Source organism: Mustela erminea, chromosome 4 (assembly GCF_009829155.1).
Source record: "Mustela erminea isolate mMusErm1 chromosome 4, mMusErm1.Pri, whole genome shotgun sequence".
NCBI classification, from domain to species: domain Eukaryota; kingdom Metazoa; phylum Chordata; class Mammalia; order Carnivora; family Mustelidae; genus Mustela; species Mustela erminea.
Window position 1 is genome coordinate 25,190,407 of NC_045617.1, and position 12,513 is coordinate 25,202,919.

A 12,513-nucleotide genomic window follows, 5' to 3' on the forward strand; every position below is an offset into this window, starting at 1 on the left:
GTTTTGCTGTGTCTTATCAGGGAACTCATCTTACACTTGTAGCCAACCTCGCCTTTCAGAATTGCTAACAATTTCAGGACTTAATTAGCTGAAATACAGAAACTGTTTTCCACTTAAATTCCCCGACAGCGATTTGGTAAAATGAGATCTACTAGATTTAGGGTGAAGATGGAGAAGAAAGAGAAACAAATTAGGTATCATTTCATGCTAGTTGGGTATTATTATGTGAGAACAGTCAATGTTTCACTTTCCTATTTCCAGATTCAGATCATCAGTGCAGGTCAAGGAGAGGCCCAGGAATAAGAGAAATTACATAAATATCCTTTGAAAAAAATTCAGTTCAAAGTACACACACATTAAAAAAAGACTGGGGCAAAGATTTATTGTTTGCTTTTTACATCGTATTAGCTCCTTCAAACTAAGATGGTTTTCCCTTGTCACAAAAAAATGCAATTCTCTCTTGTGAATGTCTTCCTCTTTCAGGGATTCAGTCATGATTCATAAGAAAACTGGTGGGGCTGGCACAGAAAGATTTTATATAAACTTTGTCAGACCATTTGGGAGTGGAAGGATCCTGGGAGGAGAGAAAACTGTTAATGAGAAAGTAACAGGCAAGCTAACTTCCCACCATACAACATTCCAGTGACCCTGCAGAAGGTTCTGCCACTTAGACTTCTCTTGCGTGTACCTTGTATTTAGAAAAGACTTTTTCCTTACTAAACAAAGTGAATTTATTTAATAACAATTCACCTTCCCACTTACAATTATCAGTTGTACGTAAGTGCCAAATTTGAAGACCTGATCAACGCGAGATGACAATGGTGTTCTGGCAAAGACAAGTCCAATAATGAAACTTTATAGTGGTGAAATGAATGATTTTCCTAAAATTTTCTTTCAAATTGAATATGGATTCTCGTTACTGTCCCTTTGGGCTCAAGGGACCCAAACAGAGAGCATCTGTAAAGAAACTAAGAGGGTAAGGAAACTGTAAGTAACAGAGAAAGCTCGGGTGAGGAAGGAGGCTGTGGCATCCTCACCAGATTATCTGCCAGTTTTTCATACTGGGTATACTTGTCTATCTTGAAACTTTCTCACTAAAATCATGCTCCACTGCCTCCCAAGTTTCAAGTCCAATATGGACTCTTAGGTTACAGCAAATGTTTCTGTGACACCAGCGAGTTCCTTTGTGGTTGGTAAATAGGAGAATGAGTTCCATGGAGTTGTTCTAGTTCCTTGGCATGGGGTCCTGCGATGGCAGAAGTCACATTTCCAACGTTAGCAAAACAGGACAAAGTGTTCAGTCACTGCAGCTCTATATTTAGAGCAATCAAGAGCGTCTGCACCTGCGCTCGTCCCCAGAGGGGCGTACCCCCAGTCTTGCATGACCCTGGGCCCCAGCACGTCGCACTTCCTCCAGCGCTCGGAGCGCCTCTTCTACCTCCTTCGTTCAGCACTCAGAAGCAAATATTCCCATTTTATTGTTTTTGTGCCTTTTTTAACCTCCCCCAAGGCAGCTCCACTATGTTTGAGTTGCCCATCTGCCTGGCTGTTCACGTTCTCTCTGGAGGCACAAATTACAGCTTTTATTAGCACTTTGGTTACAAAGATGTGGAAGTTCTGAGCGGCTTATCCCTAAGCTTACTTGTACTCTAAGCTCTGTTCTTAATGAACATTTTTGCAGAATGCCTCACTTTCCACGAACGTGTGTCTGTGTTAATGTAAAAATTCTGTACTTTACACTCAGTGGATACCTCATAGATGCTGGTAGTGATTTATAATTAACGGTATCACAAGAGTTTTAAAAGGGGATTCCAACGAACGACTGTGTTGACAAGGAACCAAATTACAGGAATTGAGCAGGATCATCGGACTTCTCTCGAATATAAAATCTTCAAGTTATTTTAATTTGCGTGCTATATTTATCACTAGTGTTTCAGAGAAACAGAAGCTAACTTTTCAATTTCAGAGACTGATGAACCATCATTCATTAGTTCTTGAAGTTGAATAACAGGAAACTGTACTTGTTTTTCAAACCACTTGGCAATTTTAAGGAGCTGCTGGTCACAAAATGCACGTCCAATAAACTGTAGTCCTATTGGCAACCCCTGGTTTGAGAGAGCCACAGGGACACTCACTGCTGGCAATCCTGAAGACAAGAAAGAAACCTATTAGCTGATTACTTCTCCACCCTAAGAAGGGGAGAGTTCTGCTTTCTAGTGCTAGTAGGTGTAAGACAGGTAAGGTTTAAAAAATGACAGAAGTCATACAATATGCACATGCTTTTGTTCCTTCCTTTGCTCACTTAACAATATATCTTGGAAATCACTGTGTATCAACTCACAGAGACGTTCTTCATTCCTTTTTTATAGCTGCACAGCACTCCATTATGTGGTTTGTACCATAATTTTTTCACCCATGCTTCTATGGTTGGGCATTTAGGTTGTTTTCAGTATTGAGCTATTTCACACCATGCCCAAGTATACATGTTTTTTTGGTTTTCTTTAAGATTTATTTATTTATTTGAGAGAGAGAGAGCGCAAGGGGAGCGGAAGAGAGAGAGAGAATCTCAAACAAACTCCCCACTGAGCGTGAAGCCCAGTGATGCAGGACTCAGTCACACCACCCATGAGATTACGACCTGAGCTGAAATCAGGATTCGGATGCTTAACTTACTGAGCCACCCAGATGCACCATGGTTTTTGGTATTCTTTTTTTTTTTTTTTAAAGATTTTATTTATTTATTTGACAGAGAGAGAGATCACAAGCAGACGGAGAGGCAGGCAGAGAGGGAGATAGAGGGAAGCAGGCTCCCTGCTGAGCAGAGAGCCCGATGCGGGACTCGATCCCAGGATCCCGAGATCATGACCCGAGCCGAAGGCAGTGGCCCAATCCACTGAGCCACCCAGGCGCCCTGGTTTTTGGTATTCTTGAAAGTCTCTCAGATAAATAGGGATTGCTTCATCAACAGATAAATGCATATGTAACTAGATGTTGCCAAATTCCACTCCAAAAAAGCTGTACTATTTTCAACTCCCATGAGCAAAATGCTTTTTCCCTACAGCGTTACCAACTGAGTATGTTGTTGAGCTTTTGAATGTTTGCCAGTTTGATAGATAAGAAATAGTAGCTTGTTTTTAATTCCACGTTTGGGGCAAAGAAAGCAAAAGATCCTGGGATATCTTGTTATGCCATAAAATAAGGAAGTTTTTAGAAATTAATGGGGATAAGTCTAAAGGCTACATGCAACTTGAAAGGGCTCTTGTTGGCCAAACAGTTTCAGCATCAAAGCCAATAATGACAGTAATTGTTTATAATACACTGAATTAAAAAAAACAAAAACAAAAAAACAAAGCTGTCTTTAGAGAAGATTGCTAATGTATGTACAAAGAATGATAGAAAAATCAGCATTTTTGTCATTCTATAGGAAATAATTCAGGCAAGATTCATCAGCAGATCTCAAACTGGATTCAAGATTTTTGGGGAATATGATAGTCACACAATCTCAGAGTACCACCTCACCATCGGTTATAATTGATCAAAGGAAAAATGTAACTTTACACACAAAACACCTGGCAGTTATTTCCTTCACTAAGGGATCGACTTAGTCTCTGAAAGTGGAACAAACTGACATTAACTGTTTCCCGACATGGAGAGTATGCAGTATTTCTGCCAAAATGTTTCCCAATCATGACTAAGTAATCTAGCAAATCCAGATTATGGATGGGACATCCTATAGGGCAAGCGCACTAGGCTCTTCAAAAAAGTCAATGTCAATTAAAACAAAAATTTTAAAAGGTGGGTGATTTCTCATCAGAAACTATGCAGTCCAGAAGAAATTAGCATAACATTTCTTAAGTGCTAAAGAAAAAGAAATGTCAAGCCCAAATCCTGTATCCAGTGAACATAACCTTTAAATTTGAAAGGAAATCAAGCGTTCTTAGGAAGTTAAGGGAATTGGTTAACAGCTTACCTACCCTAAAAGAATGGCTAAAGGAATTTAAACAGAAAGGATATGATAAAGCAAAGAATCTTCATATACCAGGAATAAATGAACATAGTAAGCAAAAGTATGGGGAAATACAATAGGTTTTCCTTCTCCTCTTGAGTTTTCTACATTTTGTTTGATGATTGAAACACAAATTATAAAACAGTCTGATGTGTTCCAAAAGGGAAAAAAAAATCCCAAAACAAAACAAAAACCAAAACCCAAAGCAGAGAACTGGGGTATTGTTCTAAATTTTAAAAAGATAAACAAATATAATATATCGGGGGAAAAACAATTTTATAAAAGGCATTTTTGGTACAATTGAGAATTTAAATATGGACTATATCTGGAATATTATTATATTCATGTTAGTTTTCCCAGGTGTGATAACAGAATTGTGGTTATGCAGGAGAATGTCATCATTTTTAGAAGATTTATGCTAAAGTATTTAGGAGTGAAGTATCATGATGTTGCAACTTTCAAATTATTTGGCTTAAAAAAAGGTGTGTGAGTGTGTGTGTGTGTACAGAGAAAGAGAGGAAGGAGAAAGCAGATAAGACAAAATGAATGAATCCAGGCAAAGGGCATATTGGTATTCATTACACCATTCTTTGAACTTTTCTGGAGGTTTGAAAATTTCCAAAATAAAAGTTAAAATTATGCTATTAAGTAGACTGACTCCAAGTATGCTTGTGCACATTACACCCCCCCCCCCCCCCCCCCCCCCGTACACACTTTCCTAAGCATTCCAGAAGGACAAGCTGTTGCCTTCACAGAACAGTCTAGCTGGAACCTAAGTTGAAGACCAGGGTGCCTGTCTAAAAATTTGAAGAAAACTAGAACATTCCCAAGGGATCCTTACCTGCCATATTGACAGCCTGTGTAAAAATGTCATCCTGGGCGCTTCGTGTCCTGTTGTCTTCTTTAATGAACTCCAGGTATGGTGCTGCCTCCTGCAAGGTGGTGGGAGTCAGCAAGACATCCACTCCAGAGTTAAAAACCTTCACAAAATCATTAGCAATGAGTCGTCTCACTTTCTGTGCCTTAATGAAATAATTCTCATAGTTTCTGTGGAAAAACAAGATGATATTTTAAGGATTTTTAGATTTCTTTGGATCAATATTCACAGAGAAAGCTTGTTTTAGAATGACTGGATTCTGACCTTTATAAGCAGTACCACGAAGATTCCTAATGACACACATAAATGATTTTTCAACTGTGCTGTTATTTCTAAAAATCTGAGTATCAGGAGTTTAATCAGAATTCACTGCTAGACACAATTCTATACATATAATCACAGATAGTGATATCATTAAATAAGTGGATATCATCCACTTTCAGGGATATCATTAAACTAGAACTTTTATTTTCAGGTGAAAAAAAAAATGAAGTGCATAGCAATTAAATGACTTACCAAAGGTTACAAAGATAGGCAATGGTAAAAGAGAGACTAGAACTTAGGTCTCTGGAGGCTTATTCTAATCCTCCTTCTATTATAATGTCTTATTTCAACTGCAATATAATGAGAATTCATTATTAGAAGGATTCTGAAGTTTTGTAAAATTCTAATGTGCCATCCTAAGTAGCCACTAGGAAACAGGCTCTGGAAACAGAGACTGGAGAAAGTACACAGTGTTCGCAATTTTGTGTTTTATGGCTAGGTATGCCCCAGGAATGGGAATGTGAAATTCAAGAAAAGATATTTACTTTACTGACAAGATTAAGGAATTAGCCAGCTATAAAAATGACTATAAATCAATGATGCAAATAAAGGGAAAAAGAAGGCACTCTTTGGATCCTCCTGAACCAGAACAATGGCAGGCAAACGTACGGTTTTAAACTTCAGTTTGTCACCTGTAAATATGGATATTACTACTCGTCTTACTGAGGACCAAATATAATACAGATAAAAATGTGCTCTTTTTGAACTCTAAAAGAATCCTACAGAAGTATCAAGTCTCTTTACCATCATTTGACCACAAGGTCTCTATAGAGAGATAAAGGCAGGTATTACCTATAATTAATACAGTAACACTTGATGGCTTAAATGATGTCATTAATGGCATTTTCCAAACCTCAAATTTATTCAAACACAAGCCCAGGTTTTTTTCTATTAAATTTCTTCCTACTTTAAATATGGTTCAAAAACAGAACTTTTGTTTCCATTAATGACAGAGGGATGGAATTTACCTGCCATAGTAATTACTAACACACCCTAGTATTTACCCATAGTAATTTACCCTGCTTTATTTTGCCTAGAAAGCTAGGCAAAATAAAGCAACCATTTTCAGATATTAGACAGCAGGCATTCAAGAGAGGGAGTTCTGAGAGAGGGGAAGCAAGTAAGTGAGCCCTTTAATTTCCCCAGTGTAATGCCTGGAGGCAGTTTCCAGGCCTCAGCCCAGACAGGAGGAACCTACACAGAGTTTTCAGGGGGCAGTTTTCAGGAAGTTAGGGACGAGGACTGGAAGTTCAGGGAGGTAAAGAAAACTGGAATTTTCTCACGGAGTACCAGAGAGGAGAAAATAGCATACAGAAAGAGCTCAAGAGATCTGTAGAGCGATCCCTCAAGTCTCTGGCTGAGTACTGATCTGTGTGCATGTAGGGAGAAGAAATTCTCAAGGCTGGGGATAGAATCACTGAAAAGTCAAACAATTGCAAGAGCTCATATAGGGCTAGAAACAGGGTGTGTTCCTAACAGCCGAAGTGGAAAGACTTCATAATACATTAGGCATCTGGCAGAATTCTTCAAGGGTACTGCCTAAAGTAGAGTTTAAATTAGCCAAGACTAAAGGCCATTTTGGACTCATCCTTGCAAAGCTTTTTTAAAAGGAAGCCTTGAAAGGATCCAACCAGATTCTGAGAAACTATTTATTTATTTATTTATTTATTTTACAGATAGAGATCACAAGTAGGCAGAGAGGCAGGCAGAGGAGGCGGGTGGTGGGGGAAGCAGGCTCCCCGCTGAGCAGAGAGCCCGAGTCGGGGCTCGATCCCAGGACCCTGGAATCATGACCTGAGCCAAAGGCAGAGGCTTTAACCCACTGAGCCACCCAGGTGCCCCAGATTCTGAGTAACTTAACTGCATCCCAGAACAAAGCCTGACATGGTTTAAAGGAATACAACAAAAATTCAGCAAATGGTAACATAAAAGTCACTATGCCCAGTCATGCAAAAAAGCAGAAAATATAACCCATAACTAGGGGGTAAGAAGCAATCAATATAAAGAGATCCAGAAACAACAGAAATGTGCAAATTAGCAGATAAAAACATTAAAACAGTTACTGTAAATATGTTCCATATGTTCAAGAAGGTAGAAGAAAGGGCGCCTGGGTGGCTCAGTGGGTTAAGCCGCTGCCTTCGGCTCAGGTCATGATCTCAGGGTCCTGGGATGGAGTCCTGCATCGGGCTCTCTGCTCAGCAGGGAGCCTGCTTCCTCCTCTCTCTCTCTGCCTGCCTCTCTGCCTACTTGTGATCTCTGTCAAATAAATAAATAAAATCTTAAAAAAAAAAAAAAAAGGTAGAAGAAAACATGTATCATGAAGAAACCAAGGAGATAAGAAGACCTGCTTGGAAGTTCTAGGAATGAAAAATGCAAAATAGGAAAGAAAAATGACCCTTGATACGGCTGACAGCAGGTGACACAGCAGATCAGTGATTCTGAAGATAGTAATAGGAACTATCCACAAGGAAGCAGAGAAACAGACTACAAAAGAAAAAAAAAACACTAAAAACAAACAAAAACCAGGATGGAGCCATCAGTGTGCTGTGGGACAACATCAAGCAGATTAATGTACATCTGAAAGGAGTCCCAGAAGAAGGGGGGAAGGTCAGAAAAAATATTTTAAGAAACAGTGGCCAAAACTTTTCCCAATTTGATTAAAATAATAAACCCACAGATCCAAGAAGCTCAACAAACCCCTAAACACGAGGAAACCAAGGAGAAAACCACACCAAGACACATCACAGTCAAATTCCTGAAAACCAGTGATAAAGTCTTAAAATCAGCTGGGGTGTGTGCGTGGTGTGTGTTTGTGTGTGGTGGGGGAAGACATGTTACACACAGAGGAACAAAGACAAGAAGGACAACATTTCTCAGAAACTATGCAAGTCTGGAGGCAACACAACAAGATCTTTAAGGTACTGAAAGAAAAGCTATCAATCTAGAATTTGATACTGAGAGAAAATGTCAAAATTAAAATAAACACTTTTATATATAAGCAAAAGCTGGAAGAACTAATTGCCAGGAGGATTATACTACAAGAAATATTAAACTTCTTTAGGGAGAAAAAAATTACACCAGATGGATATTTGGATCTACACAAAGGAATAATAAAGCACCAGAAATAGTAAATATTTAGGCAAATATAAATGACTTTTTTTCTTGTTTTAAATCTCTTTAAAAATTATTTAAGGACAAAAGAAGGCAGGAAAAAACGTTAAAAGAAAGAACAGATAGGACAAATTGAAGACAAACAGTAAAAATCAGATTTAAATGTGGCTCATGTTCTTTAAAAATAAACTGTGGATTCCTAACTCAATAAATTTGTTTTGTTTTTTGAACAAAAGGTAGTAGAATGACAAAATTGTAAACTGAGGCACCACATGAAGAAAAAAAAATGTTATGAGTTGTTATAGTTCCTGGCACATAAACTGACTTTTTAAGACTAAAAAAAAAAAAAAAAAGTATACCCAAATTCCATTTTTCCTATCACTCATGTCTATCCTCCCCTCACAAAACAAGTGAGCGAATAAACAAAATCCCTCAAAACAAAAAAGCTGACTTAAGTTCTCTGACTCAGGAGATAGGAATGCCAGCAGAAATTCTCACTTCCTTTTGTCAATTCCCTCAACTGATGACCATGGAGAAGCTTTCAGACTCCTCTCCTTCAGTTTCATTATATGCTGTTAGATAGATACAAACATAGTGAAAGATAGAAAGATACAAACATAGTGATCCGAAGGGGCACGTGCACCTGAATGTTTATAGCAGCAATGTCCACAGTAGCCAAACTATGGAAAGAACCTAGATGTCCATCAACAGATGAATGGATAAAGAAGATGTGGTATATATACACAATGGAATACTATGCAGCCATCAAAAGAAACGAAATCTTGCCATTTGCTATGACGTGGATGAAACTAGAGGGTATTATGCTTAGTGAAATAAGTCAATCAGAGAAAGACAACTATTGTATGATCTCCCTGATATGAGGAAGTGGAGATGCAACATGAGGGGTTTGGGGGGTAGGAAAAGAATAAATGAAACAAGATGGGATCAGGAGGGAGACAAACCATAAGAGACACTTAATCTCACAAAACAAACTGAGGGTTGCTGTGGGGAGGGGGGTCAGGAGAAGGTGGTGGGATTATGGACATTGGGGAGGGTATGTGCTTTGGTGAGTGCTGTGAAGTGTGTAAACCTGGCAGTTCACAGACCTGTACCCCTGGGGTTAATAATACATTATGTTTATAAAAAAATTTTTTAAAAATTGTGCCCTGAGATATACAATTTGACTCGAATCAGTTATATTTGGCAAATGTAGCATTTTCCACTTAATGAAAGTCTTTGCTTAGAAAACCTCTCAGCAACATTTCATTTTCTTTTCCTACTCCAAAATCATTAGTCATCTGGTCAATATTGAAAAGTCTTATTTTTTAAAATTGTTTTTTAAAAGTTTTTGTTTGAATTCGAGTTAATGACCACACGGTGTACAATACAGTGATTCAATAGTTCCATACATCACCTGGTGCTCAGGTGTTCCTCATGACAAGTGCCCTCCTTAATCCCCATCATGTATTTAACCCATCCCCCCATCTTCCTCCCCTCTGGTAACTATCAGTTTGTTCTCTATAGTTAAGAGCCTGTTTCTTGGTATGGCTCTCTCTCCCCTCTGGTATGTGGTATATATACACAATGGAATACTATGCAGCCATCAAATGAGCAGCCACCCCTTGCTCATTTTTTTTTTTTTTCTTAAATTCCACATGAGTGTGATCATAAGGTATTTGTCTTTCTCTGATGACTTCTTTCGCATGGCATTGTACTCTCTAGCTCCATTAGGGTCATTGCAAATGGTAAGATTTCATTCTTTTTTATGGCTGTGTAATAGTCCATTGTGTGTATATACCCCACATCTTCCCCATCCATTCCATCAATTGATGGACCCTTGGGCTGCTTCCATATCTTGGCTACTGTAAATAACCCTGCTACACAGGGATGCATGTATCCTTTTCAGTTAGTGTTTGTGTATTCTTTGGGTAAATACCCAATAGTGTGACTGCTGGATAGTTCTACTTTTAACTTATTGAGGAACCTCCATACTGTCTTCCAGAGTGGCTGCACCAGTCTGGGTTCCCACCAATAGTGCTGAAGGGTTCCTTTTTCTCCACATCTTCGCCAACACCTGTTGTTTCTTGTGTTTTTGATTTTAGCCATTCTAATAAGTTTGAGGTAATATCACATTATAGTTTTGATTTATAGGAAAAGAGTCTTTTATGTTCTGTAGAACATAATCAAATATTTTTAGGTTTTTATTTTCAAGCTTTACCAAAATATAATTGACATATAAAATTGCGTGATTTCAAGGTGTACAATAATTGTGTACAAAAGGTGTACAAAAATGATAATTAGATATATGTATATATTGTGAAATGATTACCACAATAGGGTTAATAACACATTTATCACCTTATATAATAATTTTGAGTGTGAGAGGTGAGAACATTTAAGATGTACTCTCAGCATTTTCAAGTATATAACACAGTACTGTTAATTATAGTAACCATGCTTTATATCCCCTGAACTTATTCATCTTTTTTTTTTTTTAAAGATTTTATTTACTTATTTGAGAAAGAGGAAGAGAGAGAACATTATTAGCAAGGTGAGGGGCAGAGGGAGAACCAGACTCCCTGCTGAGTAGGGAGCCTGATGTGGGGCTTGACCCTGGGACCCCAGGATCATGACCTGAGCCAAAGGCAGACACTTAACTGACTGAGCCACCCAAGTGCCCCCAGAGCTAATTCATCTTACACTACAAGTTTGTAACCTTCGACCAACATCCCCCTATTTCCCCTAGCCCACAGCATCTCCCTGTTTCCCCTAACCCACAGACCCAGGCAACCACCATCGGACACTTAGGTTATCTTCCTGTCTTCGCTGTTGTGAAAATGCTCTGAGATAATGATTTCATTTCCTTTCGCTACATTCTCAGAAGTAGGATTGCTGGATCATACATGGTAGTTCTATTTTTAATTTTTTGAGGAACCGCCATGCTGTTTTCCATCACGGCTGTTCAAATAGTATTTTTGGAAAAAGTAATCCTAAGTATCAGCCCTGAAAGGATACACAGATGAATAAAATGCTTTCTGTCCTTGAAGGAATATAGAAAAACTCAGGAAGCTATTCATTAAAACAATCATTCTTGCCTTTTCACACTTCTCATGTCCTCTTAAACAGACCTGATGGTACACAAGTGTACCATCACTTAGTGTAGGGGAAGACTAAATTGATTTGCTAAATTTTTCAAGATACACCAATGTAACTTCCTGTTTAAGTCTCCAACAACAATAAGCCAATGTGGCAATAATAGTCAGGGGACATTTAAAGAGGCTAAAATTCTTTAGAGCTTCCTACTTAGTTTTGTACTAATTATTTTGCTAGAGTGTCAATTTTTTTTTTTTTTACATTCGAATAACCAGAAACTAAAAGTACTATAAACAGGTCTTTAGTTATGATTTCTAATTCAAATAGGGATTTTGCTTCTTTAGCAAATATCTCAATAAGACCTGATAGATATGCAACTAATGTACTCTTGAGTGTTCAAGAATGGAGAAAATTTCTGGTTACTTACTTTTTATTTTTTATTTTATTTATTTTTTAAGATTTTATTTACTTATTTGAGAGAGAACACGAACAGTGGGAGAGGCTGAGGGAGAAGCAAACTCCCAACTGAGCAGGAGCCCAATGCAGAACTCCACCCCAGGGGATCCTGATCGGAGTTGAAGACAGATGCTTAACCGACTGAGCCACCCAGGTGCCCCATTACCTACTCTTTTAATAAGAAAAAATTTCCTGCGAGAATTCTTCCTCTCACCACATCATTAAACCCTTCTCGCCTGGTTGCAGCATACATGGCTTCAGTAGACACATTGATGTCACACCTATGACCTAAAAACAAAAAAAGAGATAAACATTATTTGAAAAGGAAGTAAAGTTTTGGCTGAAAAGCAAGTGCAGATTCACATTTCTGACCAATATTAACATTTTGGGAGACTGTCCTTAGTGGCTCCTCTTCTTTATCTCCTACGACTCAAGGAGAGAGGAGAAAATAACTAAGAAGGAAACTTCATTTGTTCACCTCCTCATCCCTCCCTCTCTCATTCCCTCCCTCCATCCAAATAGCTACCAAACTCCTAGCATGTGTCAGGAACTACATTTGATAGACCGAGAATATAAGGACAAGACACTATTCCTGTAAAATATTCACATTTCAGAGAGGGAAGCCAAACATACAGAGATATTTATG

At 38.3% G+C, this 12,513-nt stretch overlaps 1 protein-coding gene across 2 annotated transcripts in view; it reads right to left on the reverse strand.

Moving 5' to 3' along the window:
* Nucleotides 1-356: 356 nt before the first annotated feature.
* Nucleotides 357-12,513, reverse strand: part of QRSL1 (glutaminyl-tRNA amidotransferase subunit QRSL1) — a 33,608-nt gene continuing 21,451 nt past the window's right edge. For both annotated transcript variants that reach the window (XM_032338912.1, XM_032338910.1), the window contains exons 9-11: nt 12,038-12,155; nt 4,848-5,053; nt 357-2,146 (exon numbers count right to left, since the gene is read on the reverse strand). In XM_032338912.1, the coding sequence (XP_032194803.1) occupies nt 1,926-2,146; nt 4,848-5,053; nt 12,038-12,155 (545 nt within the window). In that variant the 3' untranslated portion in view covers nt 357-1,925. The remainder of the gene's footprint in view (nt 2,147-4,847; nt 5,054-12,037; nt 12,156-12,513) is intronic.